At 36.7% G+C, this 26,052-nt stretch overlaps 1 protein-coding gene across 6 annotated transcripts in view; it reads right to left on the reverse strand.

Annotated features, from left to right (window-relative positions):
- Positions 1-26,052, reverse strand: part of LMBRD2 (LMBR1 domain containing 2) — a 32,033-nt gene continuing 5,981 nt past the window's right edge. For 3 of the 6 annotated variants that reach the window (XM_032675363.1, XM_032675362.1, XM_032675361.1), the window contains exons 2-18: positions 25,061-25,290; positions 24,526-24,605; positions 22,276-22,371; positions 21,256-21,423; positions 20,170-20,380; positions 19,736-19,810; positions 19,307-19,420; positions 18,553-18,736; positions 17,509-17,690; positions 16,601-16,734; positions 16,285-16,390; positions 15,451-15,548; positions 13,546-13,649; positions 11,352-11,398; positions 9,573-9,675; positions 8,216-8,345; positions 642-6,501 (exon numbers count right to left, since the gene is read on the reverse strand). In XM_032675363.1, coding sequence (XP_032531254.1) covers positions 6,441-6,501; positions 8,216-8,345; positions 9,573-9,675; positions 11,352-11,398; positions 13,546-13,649; positions 15,451-15,548; positions 16,285-16,390; positions 16,601-16,734; positions 17,509-17,690; positions 18,553-18,736; positions 19,307-19,420; positions 19,736-19,810; positions 20,170-20,380; positions 21,256-21,423; positions 22,276-22,371; positions 24,526-24,605; positions 25,061-25,234 — 2,067 coding nt within the window. In that variant the 5' untranslated portion in view covers positions 25,235-25,290 and the 3' untranslated portion in view covers positions 642-6,440. Of the gene's footprint in view, positions 6,502-8,215; positions 8,346-9,572; positions 9,676-11,351; positions 11,399-13,545; positions 13,650-15,450; positions 15,549-16,284; positions 16,391-16,600; positions 16,735-17,508; positions 17,691-18,552; positions 18,737-19,306; positions 19,421-19,735; positions 19,811-20,169; positions 20,381-21,255; positions 21,424-22,275; positions 22,372-24,525; positions 24,606-25,060; positions 25,555-26,052 lie in introns of those variants that run through there. The other 3 variants (XM_032675365.1, XM_032675366.1, XR_004354456.1) reach the window with 3 other exon arrangements.

Below are 26,052 nucleotides of genomic sequence, written 5' to 3' on the forward strand. Positions count from 1 at the left end.
TGTATTGCAGAAATGATTTATTTCATGCCAACTTAACTCTTTGACTATATATTATAACACACATTTCAAAAATATATCCAGTACAACAATAATTTAGAACACTACAGAGAAAAATTTGTAACTCTGAATTTCAAAACAAGGTACTTATGCATTCATACTTGTATCATAAGGCAAAAGAAGATAGTCTATCCATAAGCAGCACTCCTACAGCCTATCTTGATATACATTGGAGAATGAAGATCTATTACTAAACCTAGGCTTACAAATGAATTCCCTTCTCTTCCAGATACCTCTACAGAAACACAATGTATTTCTATAGAAAATAATTAATTTCTATGGTGACAGCTAAGCTACCACTATAAAACTACTACAGTTCACAGGAATATGTCAGATACAGCAACATTATCCTGATGAAATAACTGAAGCTGCATATTATTATTGCCTGTCAATTACAACTAAAACACACGCCTGCACACAAAAGCATGCTGAGGAACACATTCCAATGCATTCTAAGAAAAACAAAGAATAAACCAAACTGGGTTTACCGTATGACCCAAACAGAAGGTACCAAATATAATGCAATAAAATCAATGGCAGCGATTAATGTATTAAAAAGGGATCTAGTTCAACGTGCTTTTTTTTGCTAGGAATGCCGAGTTTCTGTTAACATAATCAAATGGTGTAGGAGTGTCTCAGCTTCAGACTAGACTACTTAGAGGCACAGCTAGTATTAGATAACTGCCATGAAGCAGTACATATTCCTGCAGAGCCCATTAGGGAAAAGGAATGTAAAAGTTTCAAAAAGTTTACAAGATTCACAAAGTAAACTGCTCTGAAAAAAGTAACAATTTTCTGAATTTCAAAGAAAAAATAAAAGCTAGGACACAACATATCCCCTTAGTAGTGTTCTTGTTAATAATTAAGATGCACATATTTTTCTGTAATGAACAAGTTAGATTTCTTTAAGAAGCCTCATAAAAAGTTCTCCTTCATAAGGTGATCTCTATTTGGTATTGTGAATGCCCCCATATTTCAAGTAATTACAGCAATAATGAAAACTGAAACAATATGTAGTATTTTTCACACAACATTTACAGTATTCCAAGATAAATTTAATAAAATACAAATTATCATAATCACAGAAAATCATAATAATCACTTTTTTAATACTTCATATGTAAAAATTGTTGTCATGTTATATTTTAAAACCGCAAGCATAAATATTGAAAAGACAGCAGCTTTCCACCATTCCTATTAATTCTGCTAATGGCTATTTTACAAGTGTTTGATTGCAAAATAAAGGCAGATTATATACCATAGTTTTTCCAGCAGTGCTAATTTACAGCAGTATAAAGTTTTTCTTACTGTTACAGGTTACTTTACCTAAATAATAAGCTCCATTGTCGTTTGCCCAAAGTGTCACTATTAGCACAGATTACAAGTTACATATCCTTTACCTTCCCTCACAAAAGACTCCCTCACTTCACCTCTGAGATGCACCTCTCTTCAGCAGAGTAGAGGACTTATTTCCCAATATACATATAAAAATAGGTATGTTTTTAAACACATGAAAAAAAGAGAACTACAAATCTAATGCAGGAGTATTAAGTTTGACAAGAGCTTTTTGCTATCTGTACTTTTTAAGAACTCCAACACTGACAGAGTACTAAAGCAGCTACAGTTTTCACTCCAGCTTTTTGAAGCTCATTGTGACTTGAATGCATTCTTTTCACTCGTTTAAATCTTTGACATGAAGACATTCAAACATTTGTACTTAACTTGGGTAGAATTTCTGGTGTTTGGGGTTTTTTTTTTTGGTGTTTACAGACAAAGAGAAAACTGCAGAAATGATGGTGAAACGTACACACACACTGCTCCGTAATTCAGAGGTGAAATAATAAAGAAATATATAACTGACATTCTTCAGCTGCAAATAAATATGACTATATTTACTGATTAAAAAAATACATTAACACTCAGTTCCCAAAAGCACAGTTTGCAAGGGAGTTGTATTAAAAATCACCTAATCTGGAACATCAAATCGGATGCAGGAATGCCATTAGCCTACAGTATAGTCACTGCTCCACATTTCAAAGAGAGTTTTAACTTGGTTCAGCTGCAGCACTGCTGGGACTCAAGCTACAGCAGCATAGAACCCATCAAGAGTTGCCACGGTCTGGCTGGGAAGCACTACAGAGTCACAGAATGGTTTGGGTAGGAAGGGACCTGTAAAGGCCATCTAGGCCAACCCCCCACTGCAGTCAGCCAGGACATCTTCAACTAGTCTGAGTGCTCAGAGCCCTGTCCAGCCTGGGCCTGAATGTTTCCAGGGATGGGTCATCCACCACCTCTCAGGAGAGGGGTAAATCCTTAGGCACAGAGCTCCCAGGCAAGTTCTGTATTGTTGGTATGATCAGTAAGCAAATGAGTTTAAAACTAGCTCAAGCAGAGAGCAAATGCTGTACCGGCACATCCCTTATTTCTACAATGTTCTTTTATAGTTGTACTCTCTATTTCTTTATTTGAAGTCTTCCAGATTTAGTGATATGAACCCATAACTAGTTTTCACAACACACTTTAGATTAACTGGCCGACAAATTGCACATAATCAGAGCAAGAGTAACTTGCTGGTCAGCAATGCACACTACAGATGAAACATGACTTCACTTATCAACTCCTTACTTAAACAGCATCCAGGGAGGATGTGACACTCCAGGGATTGCCAAGTGCAATCCAGGAAATCTTTAGAGATCTTCAGAGCTCAAAAAGCACTCACTGGTTACTCCCTTACTCCACTGCAACATCAAAAAAGATCAGCGGATTCCCATCCCAATGAGCTCAGAATGTCCATGTTAGAATCTGAAATCCCACTGCCATTAATTTATACAGTCAAGTCCTCAAATTATTATATTCCAGTGAAACTGCACAGAGGGCTTACACCAGGGACTAGTTATCTTTTGTATATAAAATCCTGACCATGTTTCCCCTGAAAATTCTGTTTGCAGCCATTTCACTGAGAGGGGAAAAACCAGGCCCCAAGAAGTCTTGATCCAAGTCTCTGAAGTCACGAAGGACTAGGTAAGGATACTTCACAGACATGCAGAAAAACAAACATTCCTTCTATAGTTTTGCCATTAGCACTGAATTAGATCCCTTTTACAGTGACATTTCAAGGGTTAAGCAAAGAACTTGAATCTTATTTCATTCCAAGATTTTTATAAATAAACTTTTGGGCAATTAAATGAGATATAAATTCTTAAAATAGAAATATCAAGTCTAAGAGCATTCATGTGGATGGATGTCCAAAAACATATACAAAGCCTTTCCCATAAGGCTGAATTCAGGATAGCACTTTTAAGTAGAACTAAAATAAATTAAACAGGTGCTAACATAGAGATGCTAAAGAAAACTCTGAATAAAGACTCATTTTCTCAACTTCCAGTCCCTGATAAGATTTGGAACAAGCTTTTACAAACACAAAATACCCAAACTAGAAAAGTGCCCTCATATAAGCAATCTGGAAATTGCATGAGCTTGAATACATGTGGGCATGGCTGACATTCAGTGTATTCACCTAAGAACAAAACTGACAATTACTGTATGTCTGCCAATTTATTAATATAGTTATTTCTATACAAATAGAGATTTTTTTCTTCTTCATAGTAACAATTCAGTGTTTTAAAACAGGCAGATCAATATATTACAAATACCACTACTGTTAGAACACATACTAAATCACAGGAGGTAGAGTTAGATCCCCATTAACAATAAACTTCAGAAAACACAGACTTATTTTTAAAAATTAGTAGAATATGTCATTCATGAAAACTTACTTTTCTGAACAACTCATTTGTAGCTGCTTTATGAGACATCTTTTTTTGAAGCATGATAAGGAATATTTGATAGAAACAGGTTCTATTTCAGTTTTCAACATAACTCTGCAATAAGCACATAAGAAAACTCCCAAGTGGTAAAGACTTCAGACAAACTGCAAAAGAGCAATATTTTAAGTTATTCAAATTACCAAAGTTATCATGAATTTGACCACATCTTTTACCTTATGATTACATTTGAAACTTCATTCAAGTAACTACGGTTTAAAAATGTATCTACACCAATAAAATTAATGTGAAGCTTTTCTACACTGTCAATAATTGGCATTTTTGAATGGCATACAAATGAATAAGTATTATTCCTTTTGCAACAACTTACTGCAAAATACAGGCACCTGAAAAACTGATACATAATGCAACCAGGGTATTCAGGATATTAAAAGTGTTTGCCATTATCTAGTCATGCTATGTATTTCCCTTCTTTTAAAGAAATACTCTACAGTTTGAAGCCGTGCCTGAGGTGCGTGCAAATTATCATGTTTCAGTATTTAACTCAATTTTCATAGTATATTTCTTTAACAGTTACAAAAACACTAGTGTGCCAAAATTTTGAATCATTACAACTGTAAAGATCTTAAACAGACATTGTATCTTTGATAATGTATTCTTGCTATTGCACACATGCTCTTAAGACAGTGAAACTGGTCCATATTGAATTTCAACTATTTACACATGCTAAAATCATTTATCTGCTTATAATGTTGGAAAAGAAAAAAATAGAGCCTTTCTTCACCAACACACATTGCTCCAAAATTTACGCCACCAAATTTCACAGAATCACAGAATACCAGGCTGGAAGGGACCTCAAGGATTATCTGTCAACACCAGGCTGTGTGGTGCAGTCAAAACCCTGGAGGGTGCGGATGCCATCCAGAAGGACCTGGTCTGGCTTGGGAGGTGAGTCTGTACAAACCTCATGAAGTTCAACAAAGTGAAGTGCAAGGTCCTACACCTAGATCATGGCAATCCCAGACACAGCTATAGGCTGGGCAGAGAAGTGATTGAGAGCAGCCCTTCTGAGAAGGACTTGGGGGTGCTGGTGGGTGAGAGGCTGGACATGACCCGGCCATGTGCACTCACAGCCCAGAAAGCCAAATGTGTCCTGGGCTGCATCCAAAGCAGGGTGGGCAAGGTCGAGGGAGGGGATTCTGTCCCTCAGCTCTGCTCTGGTGAGACCCCACCTGGAGCACTGCATCCAGCTCTGGGGTCCCAGCACAGGAAGGACACTGACCTAATGGAGGGAGTCCAGAGGAGGGCCATGAAAGAAAAGGGGTCTGGAGCACCTCCCCTATGAGGACAGGCTGAGAGAGCTGGGACTGTTCAGCCTGGAGAACAGAAGGTTGCAAGAAGACCTCATAGCAACTTTCCAGTATCTGAAGGGGCCTACAACGAAGTTGGAGAGGGACCTTCACCAGAAACTGTAGTGATAGCACAAGGGGGAAGTGCTTCAAAGTTAAAGAGAGTAGGTTTAGATTAGACAATAGGAAGAAATTCTTGCCTGTGAGGGTGGTGAGGCACTGGCACAGGTTGCCCAGACAAGAAGGTATGGATGCCCCATCCTGGAAGTGTTCAAGGACAGGTTGGATGGGGCTCTGAGCAACCTGATCTAGTGGAAGGTGTCCCTGCCCAGGGCAGGGGAGTTGGGACTACATGATCTTTAAGGTCCCTTCCAACCCAAACCATTCTGTGACTCTATGATTCTATTGTCCAACCTTTCTCAGCAAAAGCACAGTCTAGACAAGACAATTCAGCACTTTGCCCAGCCAAATCTTAAAATTGTCCAATCTTAGGGAATCCACCACTTCTCTGGGGAGATTATTGCAATGGATGATTGTTTTCATTGTGCAAAAATTTCCAATTGTGTCCAGCTGGAATCTCCTCAGGATTATCTTGTACCCATGACCCCTCATCTTTTCTATTTGACTCCCTTTAAAAAGGGAGTCTCCATCTTTTTTGTAGCCAGTCTTTAAATACTGGAACGTGTATTTTTATGGTTTTATGAGGAACAGCCTGCCACTCAATCTTTCTCCTTATATGAGTCTGATTCAACACCACTGAAGGCAAAAGCAGCCTTAATTTTATTCAGTAGATTTTGAACTAAAGTTCAAATAGAAAAGTTATAGGAAGTGTTTATTATGGTAATTGATATAACTGCACTTTGGATGCATTAAGATGCTCTCACAGCATCAGTTAAAGAACAAAAAAAAAACCAACAAAAATCCTTCCAGAAAATTTCTTCCTAGAACTGAGAATGTTACAGTTCAAATTGTATATACAGTTCCAGGTATATACAACTTATTAAATTAATAGTCTTCTCCTTTTCATCGTGACACAAAAGCCCACACTGATGCACAACAGTATCTACAATAGAAGAAGCATGTTCTTATCATAAGTGGTGAACTTATCATACACGTGCATTTCCAAAATTGTTCCTTCATATTTTTTTTTAAACAGAAACAGTCTTTGATGGTTCAGTGATAATACAGTATTTTCCAAGCAATGAGAAGGAGCTAGACTTCCACTGAATTTTCTTTAGCATTGAGGAGCTTAGACATCATCAAATATTTTGCTTCGAGACATTGACAGGTATCTTCCACCAGGCTGGTACCTGCAGAATCAATTTTAAATATGAAAAAATATCACAGGAAATAAAAAAATAAAGACCCATGAAATCAAATAACTCTCACTACAATCTTACTCCTTAACTGTCAGTGAATTAAGGACCTGAAGTTCTTCTGAATTACTGTATCCATGAGAATTTGATAGACAGTCATTAAATTAAACATCATGTGGCCAAGAAAAACAGTGATACGAATACTTAAAGAGAGAGTCTTAAAGAACTTTGTTTCCTGATACAAAGGAAAAAAGTTAGATGTTTTGGTTGAAGAGGACTTTCTTCTTAAAAAAACCCAACTAAACCAACAACTAAACGAACAACAAAAACCCAAAACATAAAAAACCCCAACCAAACAATGGCATCCAAAAAGTAGTTTGTGTGCTTATAGACAGAAGTCTACTAAAACCATTTGTGGTTTTTTTTGATTGGGTATGCTAGTTTTAGCTGAAAAATAATAAATTATAAGTTTTTATATGGGAATTTTAAATTATTTATATTAAACGGTTCTACACCAGAATGACCTAGATTAAAAAAAGCACCCATGCAATATTTTGTTTCTTAAGTATGAGCAAAGCTAAGCAGTTATATAAGACACTCTATCAGTGAGGAAATTTGCTGTTGCGGTCACACCCACAGAATCTAAAAATTCTCTATTACAGAGAGCTACATAGTGCAGTCTTGTACTTTCTGTTCAGGAAGTTCAGAGTTTAATTTAGTCCAGTAGTTCCAAGATCTGATCCCCAGCTGTATTCTTGCAGCGGGTCCTGTAATACCCAGTTTTCTTTCTTGCAGCCTTTTATGATGGATTTTATACAGGAGAATCAAGTGCTTTCTGAAGCCTTGCAGGAAATTACAGAAAACCACGTCTGTTGAGGAATATACCTAGTGCAGGTAGCCCTGTGTGCAGCTGCAGGTTGTGTCCTGGATGGCAGGAAATGGGGGGAGCCCCAGGCAAGAGGCCATGACTCAACCCTTTGCAGGGGGACCTGTGGCACCAGCCAGGTGACCGGACACTCGGAGACTGCAGGAGCTGAGGACTGAGCTGGAAGACTGCAGAGTATCGGGGGCACACCCTGTGAGGGTATAAAAGCTCAGGGATTCCTTAGTTTGGGGCCCCTCCCCGGAGGTACAAACTCGAGCTATTCTGTTGCTGCACCACGATTAAATTACTTAAAGGAACCAGACATCTGGAACTCTGGTACAGGAAACTTGCGGCTGAGTTGGAAAGGGAAACTTAAAAGCTTGTCTGACTGTGTGGGAGCGGGGTGTGCAGGGAGTGAAACAGGGCACCTGGAGAGTCACTGGAGCCACAGGCTGTGAAGGGGCTTCAGTCCCAGCAGTGAAAGTCTGGAGTGGTGAGAGTGTGATCGCCAGAGTGCCTCCTGAATAGTCATGAGAAGTTTCCTTAACAAACTGGTCCTTCTCCAGTTTTATGTGCAGTATTTTTCAGATTACACCACTATATAAAGTTATATTCAAATCTTACTCTGACATTTCTAAAAACCTGAAAAACCTTTAGGTTTTAATAGGTTCTAAAACAATTCCTGAATCATGGGGCAGAAGGAAGAAAGGAGAAGAGTTAGGTGAAATGATAAATTTAGTTTACCAAACTATTATTATGAAAACATTTGACGCAGTTGTCATAGGTCAGAAGACAGAAGACATTAGTATCTTTTAATTGTAAATAACACGGAAGATCCCTCACCTTCCCGAGTCTGATTCAAGAGGGTCATCGTTAACAGAGTCTGCATTAAAATCCAAAGGTTCTGCATCCTGGAGGAGTTCTATTCTATCTCTTTCAGTCCTGCCATTTGATCGGGTATACTTTGATAGTGCTGAATAAGTAAAAGGAAAGAAAGACACTCATTTGCTCTGTGAACAGCCTGGAGACATCAAATTTAAAAGACTATATTAATAAATATCTCATCCAAAGTGAAAGTGCCATAATTTAGAGCAGATTCAATATTAAACCAAAGTTGCTCAAATTTATAGTATTTCAGTTTTGTACCTCCATAGAACACATGCAGCTACAACTTTTCTCTTGCCCCTCAAATAGGATGAGATCTGCCTTGCAAAGACACAATGAAAATGAGAAACTACATGCAAACTTTACTTTTAAATCAAACAATCATCCATTCATCTTCACAGCTTCAGGCTTTAAGTAAGCTAGCTGCAGGGGGTTTTTTATTAACTTTTCTTTGTTTTTAAAGAGACAATCTCATGAATTAATGAAATATATTTGTTTTGCAGTTCACTCTGCAACCTTCACTAGGCAAGTACCTACGGCTGGTTTTGGTGTTGGAATGCTACATATTCATATTAAAATATAATTTTGGTTAGTCTACCACTAAAATCTGCGTTTCCAACTTTGTAAAGAGGAGGGGGAATCTACCAGCATTGTCTCAAAAGCATATTCAAAGCTTGCCTCCTCCTCCCCTTTTTCTTCCTTTTTCTTCAGTTTCATTTTACTTGTTGTTAGCTTACAGGAGTACAAAAAAAGATCAAAAATGCACAAAACCCCCACTAATACTCTCACAAATAAACTTTTGTGATGCTTTAAACTTCCAAAAATAAGCATTTTGCTAACAGACATTATTAAACAAAAAGGTACCCACTTGCGTGGTATGTTATTGGTTTCACATAAGCTGGTCAACTGATTGCTCCCTTATTCCAGTGTGAGATAGCAATTTCCAAGTAGAAGAGATAAATTTTGTGATTTACAACACCCAGCTTCACAACATATCATAATTATTTTCTTTCCTGACAACTGCTACTCTAACTGCAATCATTATATATCCCATAAGACCAAGTTATTGGTCTTACAGTAGAGCCAGAATCTCCAGTCTCAACTAGCTGAAGTGTTGGAGATGGAAAGAAACACAGCACTCTTTTCAGTGTCTTAATGGCAAGATGGCACTGTGCCACAGAAGTGGATGTATCAGCACATCACCTAACACAAAAAGGAATATATTTGAAACTAGTCACACAGCCAGTGTTGTGCAGACAAGACAGTAAAAGAAAACAAAACAAAACCAACCTCCCCCCAAACCCACAAAGCTTACGTCTATTGGCATTGGTCTCTGTGAAGCTGGATTCTTTTTGGTCTGTGTGGACAGCTCTGTTTCTAGTGGAATCGTCTCTATTTCCATATCGCTCCTTCCATTCCTGGAAAAAGACAACAAAAGAAAACATAAGCTGTGAGGATAAAGCAACACAACAAAGCATATGTGGGATCAAGGAATACCCAAGGTTCATAATTTAGAGCTAAATTAATCACAACAGACTATCAAAGCAATATTTTCAAAATGTTCTTGTTCAGTATCTTGATACAGGAAGAATTTTTGCTTCATTTTAAACTCAAGATGTGTCTCTTCACTAAGCCAGTAACCATAACTGTTCTTTAGAAAAAAGATTTGCAGAAAACAAACTGAATCTCAAATCTGCACTCAAAGTCCACTCAACTCCTCTAAGTTATGGTGGGCACTGCTGCTTTTGTTATTTACTACTTCCATCTAGTGGTAAAATGGAAACAGAACAGCACACAAAACCCCCAAACATTTGGGCAGGACATGTTTATTAAGTTTGTTCTGTTGTTTCCATTCTGACACCCTTTAGATTGTAAACATTTTAGTACAAAGTATAAAGAAATACTAAAGAAGAAAACGTCTCGTGCTTTTATTAGGAGACAACTTCATGTCTCAATAGAAATGTTTCTAACTGCTCTTTTATATGTTTCAGTCCCATATTTAGATCCCTGATTACAGTCTGGTAAGAACTGGTATACTCAAAAGTTACTGATATAAAAAAAAGAACTGGTATAACTCAAAAGTTATGTCATATGTTACAATTCTAAACTGCAGAAGGATTAAACAGTACAACATGACACTCTCAAAAGCTCCAAAAAATGAATATGCTACATTATTTATATGGTACAGTATTTAATGCAAAACTCAAAATAACAGGTAACATCTGAAACTTGAGCTTGCTGTTTAACTCAAATTGTTGATGTCAGATCATTTTAGTGTATACTAAATGTATCATGCACTCACTACTACTTTGTTTCACAACAAATTCAGGTTCTAAAATTATGAGATGGGGGCAGAGGATCAGAAGAAAGGTCTGTGCACTACTGACTGTCATCAAGGATCAAAGTATACCCGAGCTTGAAAAGCCAAGAGGTTTTAGTTCCAGTATTATTTTGCATGCATCCTTTCTATTTGTCTCTGTGACTTTCCATGCTAGATTCCAAATGTTATAAATTAATGAAAACCTAAAGCTTTGCAAATCTTTCAGTTCGGTCTGCACACAAAATATGATTTGAAACAAACATTCTGGTTTTTTGTTCAGCAGTAACAGTATTATTTTTGTCTCCAATGTAATTACCTCCTCTGGAAAAAACCTGTGACAGTTACTTTCCAATAAGCACATAAAACAACAAGGTAAGTTTGGGAGGAGCACACAGTCCCTATTTTAGTGAACATGATGACACTGCAACTGCAGTTCTTTCAAGCAGAACAGTATCAATGTAAGACACTGATAATAAACCATTTCAGATTATTTGGCATCCCAGAATTCAGGAACCTTTTTAATGCTTGTTACACCTATTGGCATACACCACAGCACACTGAGTAACAAGAGTATCCAAGTAGTGTCACTAAAATCATCCTCTTCTTTAATTAACCCCCAACCAAGACTATTAAGCAAAATTCAACTGATCCCATCAATTATTTTGGACTACCTTTTTTGTGGAAGAGATTATGCTGAATTAAATAGTCATGGCAAATCCTATCAGATATTACAGTATAATATTAATATTATTATTAGCTAAAACAATCTCATACCCTTCTTCTGTTTTCACCTTCTTCCTGCCTCTGTCGTTTTCTTTTCTCTATAAATAAAAAAACATTATTTGTCTGAGCTCCATACAAGAAAAATCATTAGCAATATTTTTTTTTAAAGAAACAGTGAAAATCCAAAGTTAACTAGCAGGTTCTTATTGAAATAGACAACTCATACAATTAAACAAAAACAAACCAAAAAGCTCCTTGTCTATCATTATAGTGTTTCCAATCAAAATGAATTTGTGATGATGGTATCTTGGGTCACAGCATAATATTTGGATACCAGCTGGCAAAGCAAAAAAAAAACCTCTAGAAGTAGCTGGGAAAAGTATGACATTATAAAAAAACGTGAGTGGTGTTGACTTAAGATCTTGCTGAAGCTCTGTGAGGCCCAAAGTATGACCCCAATACTTTGTGGTCATATCTGCTATGAAGTTGAAAGTAGAACATCACAGTATTGAAGCAATCATAACCTATTGTTTAGAGGAATGAGAAACATTCATCTTTCTCCAAAAAAAGAGATATACTACTACTCTAAGTAAATCCAGGTTTCATTTTGCATAAACTATCAGAATAAAAGTATTCCATAATATAACACTGTATCCTGAAATTTTAATTTCTAAGTATTTACTCAAGAACCACAATGGCTTTTAACAATTTTCAAGAAACCCTTTCAATAAAAATTAACTTAAAATAAAAAGCTTTCTAAACCAGCAGATAATTACAGCTCTATAACAACATGCTTTCTCTGATAAAACACAGTTAGTTCACACAGCAAAAAACACTTAAGGAAATGACTGAACTCATGCAGCTCTATCGACACACACAAAGAAAGATTAAAATGAGTTTGTTGATGATAAACACAATTTAGATGTTAACCATCCTTTATGAAACAAGCATCTGCTTAGATCAGTAACCACTGTAAAATATTTAGAAATACCTAAAATTCAGATACTGGATGAATAAAACTGGTACTTCACTTTAGATATCAATGAAGTCCATAGCAACCACAGTCCTGTAGGTCTATTGCATTTTGTATTGCGGACTGCCTCAGTACAGTTTTCAAAATAATGTCAAAATAATGACAAGCTTTTTTTTTTTTTTGCAACATTTCAGACAAATTTAATCCAAGAACATATAACATGATGAGGAAAAGGCCAAGGTAAACTTAATGCCATTTTTGCCTCAGTCTTTAAGAGTAAGATCAGGTGTTGCCTGGGTACCAAGTCCCCTGTGGTGAAAGACAGGGATGGGGAGCAGAATAAAGCCCCCAGAATCCAAGAGAAATGGTCAGTGACCAGTGCTACTACTAAGCAGCTACACTGCTTAGACACACACAGGTCTATGGGGCCAGATGGGATCCATCCAAGGGCACTGAGGGAGCTGGTGGAAGTGGTCACCAAGCCACTTTCCTTTCAATTTTCACTTTGGTCACAACAACCCCCTGCAACACTACAGGACTGGGGCAGGGTGGCTGGAAAGAGAAGAGGCCCAGTGGAAAAGGACCTGAGGGTGCTGGTTGACAGCAGCCAGAGTGTGCCCAAGTGGGCAAGAAGGCCAGTGGCATCCTGGCCTGTATCAGGAACTGAATGGCCAGCAGGACCAGGGAAGTGATTCTTCCACTGTACTTGCCACTGGTGAGGCTGCATCTTGAGTGCTGTGTCCAGTTCTGGGCCCCTCAGTTTAGAAAGGATGTTGAGGTGGTGGAGCATGTCCAGAGAAGAGCAGTGGAGCTGGAGAAAGGTCTGGAGCAAATGACTAATGAGAAGACACTCAGGGACCTGGGCGTGTTTAGCCCGGAGAAAAGGAGGCTCAGGGATCGTGACCTCTCTACAACTACCTGAAAGGAAAGTGTAGTGAGTTGGGGGTCGGTCGCTCCTTCCAAGTAACAAACAACAAGACAAGAGGAAATGGCCTCAAGTTGTGCCAGGGGATGTTTGGTTTGGATACTAGGAAAAAATTCTTCACTGAATGGGTTGGCAAGCATTTGAACAGATTGCTGCAAGAAGTGGTGGAGTCACCATCCCCAGAGATATTTAAAAGACGTGTGGCACCTGGGGACATGGCTTAGTGGTGAACTTGGCAAGTGCTGGGTTCACAGTTGGACTCAATGATCTTCGAGGTCTTTTCCAACCTTGATGATTCAATGGTTCTATGATTTTGTAGGAAGACTATGACAGAGGACTTAATTTACCTCTTCTGATTAGCTCTTTTCCTTCATCAATCAAATCAGAAGTCATTTCGCTATCCCCCATGAACTGCTGGAATCCCAAAAGATTCAAACAACGAGTTCCTAAACTGATAAAACAAGAAGGAGAAGTAATTAATTTCCTTTGTTTATTTACAATGAACAGTTTAGATATACTACAATGCAAGATGTAAAACGAATTATTCAGAAAATTATGGACAATACAAGTAAAAAAGCAACACAGAAGAAAAGACAGATTCTTACACTAGCTGAGAAACCAGAAAATTCAGAACAGTGACACATTCCTAAATCCAACTGAAAATAATCCTATCCAAATAGAGAGATAAAAATGTATATAGTCGGAGAGTAGTGCAAATGATTTAACATAAGTCAATTGCTTAGGTGTTCTCAGATATAACAGAATGTATGATATGTCATTGACTCTACTTTGCCAGAAGACAATTACTATAAAAATTCTGCTTACTGTGATTTCTGTATTTTTGAAACACTAATAACAAAGGAAAGTCTCTTTCACCTCAGGTTTCACTTAGGAGAAATGTGTGCCATACTCTTAAGCTGTAGGGATGCTGGCTGCCATTTTGGAGAGCCATTAGGCAGCAGTCAGATAATAAGCTTGCTCCACCTTTTTTAAGCTAGTCCTGGAACTAGATAGCAGGAAACCACTTTCACCTTTTCAACTTCACACCAGAGAACACAACTGCTGTTTTCGTTACTATTTTCCTTTCTCCAAAGTGGAATATCAATGTCATGCTCCAAATAGGCCTCATTGTATATTTATGATGAAGTTTTTTTCTTATACTATCTGAACTTTAAGACTGCTAGATTAAACAGAGCTTAATTCAAGCTTTCCTTGATAGATTTTAATTAAGTCTTCACTTAATTAAACCTTTAGCATGTATGTGAATTAGCAGAAGTCACTAAAGCAACTTCCTCTCCTTTAATTTCTATTCTTCCTTTTCACCGTGGCATTCAAGATCCAGCATCATCAGAAGTCACACAAACTCTTTTCTCATCATTGGCTTTCCGGTTTGATTTTTTTGTTTTGTTTTGTTTTGCTGTTCACTTTTCCTTCACCACCACTTTCGTCACTTAACCAAAAAGTAAGCACGAAAAGCCCAGGTCCTTCTTATCTTACTATCTATATGCATATGTGGATGCACACACAGTATTAATGGGAATTTGAGGCATTCACCTACATTGTATATGACTAAAAACATATACCTTGCTTCTGACTGAAAGGTAATGCAAAATTGAAGAAATTAACATAAAAGTATCTGAGCAAGGTCAGACCGAAAGTATCCTGTCCCTTCAGTGGTCAAACCAGACATTTTGAAATATAAGGATAAAGCAAGCATGTAACAGTGTTTTCTACAATTACCCTTCCACCCTCCAACAAACTGCAGCTTAAGGAAACAAGATCAAATTATTTACACCAGTATGCTTTCAAACCAAAGTCTGGTAACACATCAGGAATTTTTTATGAGTCTGTTAGGAAGTTCAACACCTAAAATTTCTGCTAATGCTTCTTAGTTCATTAGAAAACCTTGCTGAAAACACAGCTTCCTCATGGTACTTTTAATCTCAAGCAGAATCTAGATGCCCCCAGGCCCCAAAGTTCTAAAAGATCACCCCTCAAAATCTAGGAATGAAGTTTAATGGGGGGAAAACCCCTCAAAACTCAGTTATGGTTTAACACAATCTATATTCTTAAAATGTACACACTTCACCTATATGAATAGCAATTTAATGATTTAGATTTTGCATTTTTAATAATATGACACATAATATGACACAAGTCAACTGCTGGAAAAGGAGTATTGAATGTCTTCCTGACTGATGAAACTAATCTTATTAAAGAAACGTGGAGAATCTATATTGCAAATCACTTACCTAAAGTATGTGGCAATACAGAGGATGACAACAAGCATTGGGTAGTATATATAGAACCCATCTGCAATGAAGGACAGCACTCTCATGGATCCCATTATCTAGGGAAAAAAATCCAAAAGAACAAGCTTTAATTAGCTACATTCTATGTATGCCCATAAAGATTGTGCCATCTCACACAAACACACAATCCTTTACAGTTACTGAAACACAGGCATGTATTATCATCACAGATATGATTCAGACAGTTGATTCAGAATCAGTAGACATAAAGGCCACCTCCAACAGTGTATCTATCCATTCTAAGGTTTCTAGGGTGCTAGATTTTGTAAGTCTCACCTACTGCAGAATAAGTGCAAATCCGATGGATTTTTTCATTTGCTGTGAAAGGAGTCTTAAGACAACACTAAGAATCTAGTAACTAGCAACAAGATGTAAGATGTGAGATGTTGCAACATCTCACAGAAAACAGCTGTTCAATAAAAACAAACTCACTGGTTTTCAGTAGCAAGTTAGGTTTGCTCCCAATCTATAGAGAAGTCCTATATGCTAAATCCAGTGGAAGTTAAAGTTACGAGGAAGTGAAGAACAGCCTGAACTCTAAAGTATAATATTTTACTTTCTTACGATAAAGAGACAAAACCTGAAAAAATTACCTATTTATGACTCCTGGAAATCATTACCAAACTCTTGGTCCACAACCAAGTATTTTTACGTCATTTAATAGTAGTAAAAAGATACTTGAGTATCTGAACCTTATTATAAGAAGTATTTAAAAATACTTTGCCTATTCTCAAAACCATATTGAAGGCTCTAAACCACATTTCCTGTACTTACAGATGTATAAGCAGTTGGCTGAGTTTTTTTGTGAGAGATTGTTGCATCCATATGGGTCAAGCCCAAAAAGTTCAAGCACAATGGTGGAGTAAGACGGCAAAATAACCTGCACAAATGCAAGAGGCAACAGCATTTGAAAGAATTTCTTACATTAACTGCAAAATCATAACTGAATCTATCACAGAATAATGATATACTCATTAGGATTTATACCCATATAATCATAAATTAAAGAACATAAAGTTTCATGGACCTTTTCAATTGTGTATTTGATCGGAAATCTGCAAAATATATAAAAAAAGTGGCACATACTCACATGCCACTGAAAAGGAGACTGTATGCATCTGTCTGATGATGTGAAGCTAAGTAATAATAGTTAAATACACGGATCCTGAAGACAGTAGAGTAAACACAGATACTTAGGAAAAAGATGGTAAGAAAACAGGCCATCTAGGGGAAAAAAAAAAGTTGTTGTTTGAATATAGAACTCTACTGAAGGTTTTAATGCGTTCAGCATGCAGTCTGTGCATGCAACAGGCTATCTCCAGTCTCAATTTTTAATTCTGAGATGAGACAATACCACCAGGTCTGAGAAGAGTATCAGGAGTTGTTCTGACTAACTTAAATGGAGAATTGTAACATTCTCCCTATAAGCTAACACAGATGACCCTAGGAACATTTATTCTGCTTCTTGTTTTGTAAATAAAATTTCTGTAATTGCCTCAGTAGTTATTATGATTGATTTGACATTTCTTCTCACAAAAATGGGATAAACCCAAGTGTTTTCAAATCAACCTTATGTAAGTATACTGGAATTTTTTAGCTCAGTTCCTTTACTGATAAGTTTGTGCACGCATATGGTAGCCACATCTGTGACTGGATTCCTGGTCATCAGCAAATTCTTGTTTAGGAAAGAGAGGTCACACACAGCTGATTAGACACAAAGTCTAATTAGCACCTAAGCTCCAAGCTAATGATTCAGAAATTACTCTACACATGATACTCAGCCTAGCTGGGTCATACCTTGACCTGGTATTGGAGAGCTTTAAGAAGTGGCAAAAGGCAGACTTCCTCTATAGAAACAAAGTTTGGTACAATATATGTAGAGACCTTCTAAAAGTTGACAGATTATTTAGAGATTTATTGCTAAATCTATCTGACAGACTTTGTTACCATAACCATCCATCTGAAAATATTGTTGTCAAGTGATTGTCTCCAACTTACCTCTATGTAGATATAATTGTATGTCTTTTCTGCCAGCTGTATGAAAACTGCAAATAGTGATAGAACTGGTTTTGTGCTGAAAAATGTGCACTCTGACCACACAACAATTACAGAGAACGTAGCCAGCACAACTGCAAGCACCCTGTAAAACCATGGTCGTAGAAGACATTCCCAGTACCACTCTGGAAAAAACAAACACACACACATATCCGGAATGGGTTAATGAAAATTACAAAGCCAGAAATGGAACTCCCTCACAAGAGATATTTTGAACTTCTTCCATGTCCACCCTTAAAATCAAGCCTGGAATCTATGGGGTCACACACTTAATTTCAGGGCTTTTCCAGTCCAGAGATCTGCTTCAGCGCTAAGGAATCCTATGCCCAACAGAGGAAAACAGGGTGAGATTTGGGGAGGCAAATTTTGCAAACAGATTGAGGGGTGTGGGCTATGTAGAACAACTCTCCAGTTTTGGCCCAGATACTATCAGTGATTCATGTCTTGTTTGTTTATCTGTTACTCTCTCAGAAACAGAGCTTAGGCTATAAAAATTTTATTGTCCTGCCCTGGAAATAACTCACTGCTAGTGCAACAAATTATATGTTAAAACATGATTAGAAGATACTTTCTGAAAAGATGCACAAGCAGCCATATGTGCTAATATTTGGTCCATGACAGATGAAAAGTCTTTTCCTCTGCTTTACTGGAAGAGCAGTGCCACCTCAATAGATCAATAGATCCCACAAAATGTAGAAGGTAGCCACCATCCAATTGTTTAGAGTTGCTGTTTTCTTTCTTCTTCTAATGCTTTACAGTTTGCTATTGCTTTATTACAACATGTAACTGCTACTAAATGTGTAAATAAAATTTAAGGTTATGGTCAAGAGCATAAATTAGTAGCTATTCCATTACATAAATGCATTAAGATTGTACACTTATTTCCCTCTACTGTAGCTGAACTTTTAACATAAAACAATTGGTTCTTCTCGCAAAACAGTATCAGTTATGCCTTGACAGACTCAAAATCTGCAAGCCAGCACTTACCAACAGTTGGTGTGTAGAAATACTGAATAATTTTATTCTCTGGTTCCTGGGAATGAAAGGTATGAACAAACTGTCGTGTAGCACTTGTTTCATTTTTTGCCACATCTTCTAGGTAAAATGCTTGCTCTAAAAGAATTTGCCACTGGACCTGTGTACGACGGTGTCTCTGTACTGAATAGATCACCTACAATAAATTGCAAGAAATTAGGGTTACAACGTACTTGTTTCAAGAAATGAGAAAAGAGCCTTGCAAAATCCCTCAAAAATGTGTACACTGCAGAATTACAAAGACTAACTTGGTATATTCACAAAAGTGGGCAGTTAATTCTCTAAATACATAAATCACAGAAGAACTACATACTAGAGTCCTGAGTTCTGCAGTACTTTTATCACAATCCATCTGTGGCAGAAACAGCCTACTTTTTCCAACATATGACTTTATTTTTGCATTTTAGTATGTATCAAGTTTTTACTATAATTTCTTTTTCAGAATGCACTGTCAATCACTTGCAAAGTCATTACAAGGCTTACTCACAGACAGCTAAAACCCTATCAAGATAAAACACAAAAAGCACACTTTTTAAATCATCCAGAACTTTGATCACTTGGGATATTAAACTTTTGTGTTAAGTAGCATTCCCAAAACCCACTATACTTAGCAATTTAGGTAAAGTGCGTTGAAAATCTTTGTCTGTCTATCATTTACCCTCATTACATCAGGGTAAGTGAGGTATTCTCTCATTTATTAATATACCTGCTTGTGAAGTTTGACCAGACTTTTCTCACTTGGATAACTGTTCTGTCTTTCATCAAAATCTTCATAATCATCCATGTTCCTACCCATTCTTTCCTGGTACTCAGTAGGACACTGGAAGGAAAAGGGAAAATGAATTGGAAAATGAGTAGCAAGTGCTCTTTTTTAATTATTAGTGAACGTTTGGGGCACTTTTTCATGCAATTGAAAAGCTCACTCTAAGCATACACTTTTCTCTTTCTAAAATACTATGTGCATCAAAATACAACTACTAATTACGTACGTCATAAGAAAGGATTTCATAAAGAAACTCAGAAGATGCCAAATAGAGATTTCATATTAAGAGAGAAAGAAAATAATGTACAAGTACATGCAGGAAGCATGAGCTCCTAATTGAACAATTACAGCTAAAGATGAGCAATTTGTTACCTTTTTCAGTATTGTATCAACACATTTTCTCAAGGGGTGGTTATATTTGATACTCTCACTTACTTTACGCACTTCCTGTTGAGGAAAAAAAATACAGAGTAGTGTAATTGTATTAAATTAAAAATTTAAATAAAATAAATTTTTAAATGGTCAAATAAGAGTTGCAGCCCTCCCAATGGAAAAGACAGCCATCAAAGTTTAAAAAAAAAAAAAGCTCTGTAAAAGCCATAGCTTTACTAGATCTAATAAAAGAAAAGGAAGTATTTATGAACAACACATATGTATTTTCTTTTAAAAAAAGCAAAATGCTAGTGTGCAAACATTACAAAAGTATGGAGGATTGTTTTCTATTGCCACAAGTGTCCAACACCAGGAAATTCAGAGCGTATTAACAGCAGCCTTCACTTATTTCATAGTGAAAGCTAGTTACTTACCTCCATAATGTCCTCTAAATTCTCCTCTGCGTCTGCTTTTTCAGTCATCAGTTTGGCAGCTTTGAAATAAGTCTTCATGAGCAGATAACCTCTCTTAGCCCCATTCCAGTGAGAACGGGGGATTTCCACCAAACCATAACCCAAAAGCAACACAAGAAGAAAGAGACCCCATGTGTTTGCAGCAGCTATCCCAATAGTCTGAAGTTGGTTCCTAAGGAAAAAAAAACAACAACAAAACAATTTAAACCAAACAACAAAATAAACCCAACCCAACCAACCAAAAAAACCAAACAAAAAACCCACCCAAACATCCTCTTACCCCACCTGCAAGAAAGAAGCCTTGAAGTATCTATGCACCAATACAGCTTTCAAGTTTACAGCCATAGACTTAGTATCACCTATAACTTTTGCCTAGAGCCAGTCTGCTGTTTAGTCACATTTAAAGTTCCCATAATTTTTCTGTATCTCACATGTTTCTGACTCCCCTCAGGAAGGAAATAAAAAATGCTTGTTCTCAAAGGAATATGTTAGTGAATTTCAACATGAATTTCACTAAATATTGAAAATGAGGTCAAAACATCACAATGACAGTCACTACGGGAAACAGCCTCAGAACCTGGGATTTGTATTCAGAATACTGTATTCAGAAATTTGTACTCCATCTAGTATAGAAGACCACTAGCAATGCTACAAATGCCTATTATTTTAACCTTCCTTACCAACTTTAAATAGTCCACAGCAGACAGAAGTGCTACACAGAAAATACTGACTTTTGAAATATGTTATTCTGAAAACCCTGATTGTTTCTGCACTAACTGTGCAAATGTGTTTGTAAGGAGGAAAAAAACCCATTGCAAATGCAAGAGGATTCCTCTGCTGTACATATCAAAATCGGAAAACCAGAAGACAAATTTCTATAAATAGTCAAAAAAGCACTTGTCATATAAAAATTTAACTTTCTAACTGCCTAGCAAAAAATCAAATCAACTAAAACTTTTTTTAAAAAACGTTTAATTTCATCTACAGAAGAGATTATCAATGACAATTATGTAAGAACTCACACAAGAGCTTACAACATTATCTTACCATTGTAAATTGAAGTTTGGGTTTACAGCCACATATATTAAAAACGCCCCAAAAATCAGCAAGTAAGTGCCATAATATATTGCATTCTCAATCAACGCAGTTTTAATCTTTCCAGTAATGGAGAACCCTCCTGATCTTGCGTATGACTGCATGAAAGGTAGCAGAATCCTGGGAGAAAAGCAAACAAAACCAAACCACATCAGCCAAACAGACAAAAAAAACCCCCCAAACCAAACCCCCCAACCAAACAGAAAACCACCACCACCAATAACAAAACAAAAAACCCAACTAAAACAATAAACCAACCTCCCCTCAAAAGTACTACAGCAGCTGCTGAGACAGGGGTGTTAAAGCTTAAGGGTCCCAAGCTTCTAAGAAATTAGCTATTATATGTTTTCATTCTAGAGGTAATCATTATCTGATGGCAACCCTTAACCAAGATGCAGATAAAAGCAATACAGTCAGTTTTACTACAAAAAACCTGTGATAACTAAGAACTGACTACCAGCCCTGATATTCTTGACAGAACTACAAAAATAGTAGTGACAAGTTGAACAGTAAGCACAAATTAACCTAACTCGAAAGCACAGACAATCTTTTTTCTGTAGCTGTATCTACAGCTTTATACAGTATATCCAATAAAGCAAAATAATTTACAATATTACTTACAAATTACCTTATTCAAGAAATTGTTTTGGTATCTGGTTGCTTTAAACCTTTTTTTTCAGACAACCTATCCATAAACACATCTATGTGTAAATTTCTCAGTTTCAACTACAAAAGTGAACCAAAATTTCAGGCTACCACCTGAAATTTGCTTCTACGATAGCAAGGAAAAAAAAGAGTATGCTCAATTTAGTACTGTAATTATTATGGAAATTGCAGTGCTAGCAAATAATATATGATTTAAGAGCTCTTTGCAACAATGATACACATGCATAAAGAATATGTTATGACTGTTAAGATGTTGCATTTAGAAATTATACCTGTATCATGGTCTTATTCTTTTGCCTTACTTACCATGTTAGAAACTGAGACGTCCAATACACAACACGCCAGAAAATTGGCATAATTCCATTAGGAATATAACTCCAAGGTTTGAAACATTTTTGTTTGCTGTAATAATGTAACAAAACAAATTGTTAATTGTAGAGCCAAGAGTATAAAAACATTTTCTATGAATTCCCTATCTAGAAAGGTCTCTGAAAATAGCAGAAAAGTAATGCAATACTATTTGAATAAGGAGTTAATGATTAACTACCTCAGAAAGAAATAAACTGAATCACCAGTTAAAAATAAATATTGTTTTCCTAACTCCAAGTAACCTATCTGGACAAGAAAGCTTTCTTAGAGAAAACAACAGAAGCTCAGTGATTGCAGAGGAATATTCAATCAAGCAATTTATAAGGTTATAATTTTTCTTTTTCGGCAGAAATTACTTCACATAAATCAAAAACATTTCTGAAGACAGAAGATCATTCAATTTAGTTAGCTCTGCAGGTTTCTAAAAAATATCTAAGGACCTCACACCTAGAGCATTCAGTGGTACAAAAAGTGTATTAGTTGTTTCTTCTGCTACCCAGCTGGGTTCAGTCAGTCTTACACAAATTTTGATTTGTTAAGCCAGGAGTTTTCTAACAGGTAGTATTTGCTTCGGAAGACCAGAAAAGCCACAGGAGCCTTTTTATTAACAAAAAAAAAGAAAAAAAGCTAAAGTATCCCTCTGCTATACGACACTTTTCACACACTTGTCTGGGTAATTAAGGAATGATGAGTCAAGGAGCAATAAAGTCAATTAAGACAGAACTGCATGATGATAAATAATTGGTGTTTTCCAGAGTCAAACTAGTTAAGCCTGAGTTGTAAAATTTTATGGGCACAGCCTAAGTATTTTCAAAACTATCAAATTATGATAGAATGACAGGTAGTATGACTAAAGGTTTCTCCACCTGTCCCCTGAAGACAGGCTGGGAGAGCTGGGGTTGTTCAGCCTGGAGAAGAGAAGGCTCCAGGGAGACCTTATAGCACCTTCCAGTAACTAAAGGGGGATTACACAAAGCAGGGAGAGGGACCTTTTATATGGGCAGAGAGTGACAGGACTAGAGGCAACAGTTTTAAACTGAGAGAGGTCAGGTTTAAATTAGATACTAGGAAGAAATTCCTTACTGTAAGAGTGGTGAGACACTGTCACAGGCTGCCCACAGAACCTGTGGATGCCCCGTACCTGGAAGTGTTCAAGGGTGCGCTGTCTGGGGCTTTAAGCAACCTGGTCTAGTGGAAGGTGTCCACACTGAGGAGGTTAGAACTAGATGATCTTTAAGGTCCCTTCAAAAGCATTCTATGATTCTATGTAAAAGGTTTGTCTGAAGCTACAAGTAAATTGAAAGGGTACTGAATAGATTTCAAGTTGGGTATTTGCTTAACTATGTTTAATTAACATACACTGGGTGGTCGTAAATAAATATTGTAATATTGTGCCAGTGAGTCTATCACTGTTCTTCCATGGATATACAACATCCAGACAGCCTCCACTTTGGGGTAACAAACCTGGAAATACTTTGCATGGACATATCAACTGACATCTTAAAGGCTCTGATCATCTCAGATAACTACACTGCACACATCTACAGCGTGGGTAAATAGCCAGTGGAGGCTGAAGAATTAGTGGCCACGGAAAGAGCGAGCCCACATTCATCTACATTCACCATGTTTTGGGGATTACTTTTTTCCTGTCAGAAGACAACAAAGCAGGTTATCATTACTTTGGTAGAATACAGTGAATTTCAGATAACTCCAATTACTATATATATGTAATTATAATAAGCAACTAGATATGCTGCTTACGTACCAGACAAGTCTGTTAATTTCATTCATAAGGCATAAAATTACATTTTTTGGGTTTAAAGTCTTTAAGATTGTGAAGGATAGATAAGCATTCACCAATGTGTCTCCTCATAAGCAAGACTGCTCAAAATGCTTAGCTCTATTGCTTTAACAAAAAGAAAAAAAAAGAAATCTAGTGTGATAAAAAAACAATAGTTGGGTAATCAGTCAGAACTACTATATAATTACTCCCAACATACACAGATGTACTTTTCTGCACCTCTTTCCTCACCTTCCTGTATGCTTACAACCTTCAAATGTTGCATCGCCCAGACAACACTTGTTTGTTAGTCTTAAAAACCCAATACACTCCAATCAATTAAAAAAAAGAAAATCATAAAATACTTATTTAAAAACAGTCTAAAGAAAAAAACAGGTAGCTCGTACCTTGGAGCAAGAGTAACGTAAGAGCCATTACTTTCTGCAGGACTGGAGTTAACAGCAAGTTTGCATCGATTATAAATAGTCTAAAAGACAATTCATTTTGCATTAATGACCAAAAAGGTACAACATTTTTTTAAAAATAACAAGTCCCATTTTTAAAGACATTCCATGTATTCCAGGTTTATATTTGAAAGCAATTATGCTAATAAATACTCAAAACAACATGCAATCTGCATGTAAGTAAAAAGCTGAAAGTGCCTTTATGCTGCCTATACGGATAAAAAAAATGGTAATTAACAAATAACAAAATTTTAATATGTTTGAAATAGATTTTTTTATCTGATGAGATCAACAAACAGTAAAATTAATTATAACCACAGACACTGTCACGCATAAAGATAACAAATGTTTAATTTAATAAGATACTACACAGAAAATGTCTTTGCTGTTTAAGAGATTGTCTTTTGGAAATAGTAATTTAGAAAAAATACCATACACATTTTATGCAACTAGGTAGAAAGTCTTTCACGCTTCTTACCGTACTGACATCCAGAGGCAGTATAAATACAATAAGGAAGCAGAGATACCACGCCAACAATGTTGCTATGATCACAAGCCTATGCTGTTTCTTGAAGTCCCCATACCGATGAAGTAGGAATAAGGCCAGAAAAAAGACAAACACTATCTCAAGGCCCAGCGCTGCACCACTCATTGTTGAACGACTGCTCCAGCCACACGGTGCAGCTCACTGGAGAAAGGAGATCAGAACTGTAAGACAAAAAGACATGAACTACATTAAAATCTCTGGAATAAACTTAGGCAGAAAAGTGGGTATTTTAAAACATATCAGCAGAATTTTTGTATTTCACATGACTGGAACTCTGGTCAGATGTAGGTCAAGATTTTCAGCAAGGTGCTCTGAAGTCCTCCACAGAAACCAAAATATCATGTCATTCCAATGTTGTCATTTCTAGCAATGTATCAGGAGAACTCCTGTTCATCATCTTGATATATAACAGATCCAGAAGTCAAATCTCTTATTCTGCTCTTTTTCTCCCCTTTAGAAGTAATCAGCTAACTTGGACAAAGGGTTAAATGTTTAAATTAAATGTTTCTGAAAAGCTAATGAACTTTTTTAATGAACCATACCTCAACTACACATTTAAATTCTTTAAGTCAGAGTTAACAGAGCATAAAAATGCAGCAAATTATGTGTTAGCTTACTTGTGATGTACCTCTTTTAGGTTTGAAATGTCAAGCCTTCAGTTCACTTTCCTAGACCTCTTTTGTTCATCTTCAGAAAAACAAAGGTGTGAACTCATTTGGTATTAGTCCTGCCATGATACATTTTTGCTTTGCTCATCTTTCTGTGTTTAGCTCCCCAGTTACACTCTGGACTGCTAAGAGTGCCTAAAAACTTCATACATTTTCATACAGACATGCTATTATCAAAGGGGCAGTGAGCTGCACAAATCTATTACAGAACATTTCACTGACTTGTTACCTCATTAGTTAAACTGCTTCAGACCT

The sequence above is a fragment of the Chiroxiphia lanceolata genome, chromosome Z (genome assembly GCF_009829145.1).
Source record: "Chiroxiphia lanceolata isolate bChiLan1 chromosome Z, bChiLan1.pri, whole genome shotgun sequence".
Taxonomy (NCBI): Eukaryota; Metazoa; Chordata; class Aves; order Passeriformes; family Pipridae; genus Chiroxiphia; species Chiroxiphia lanceolata.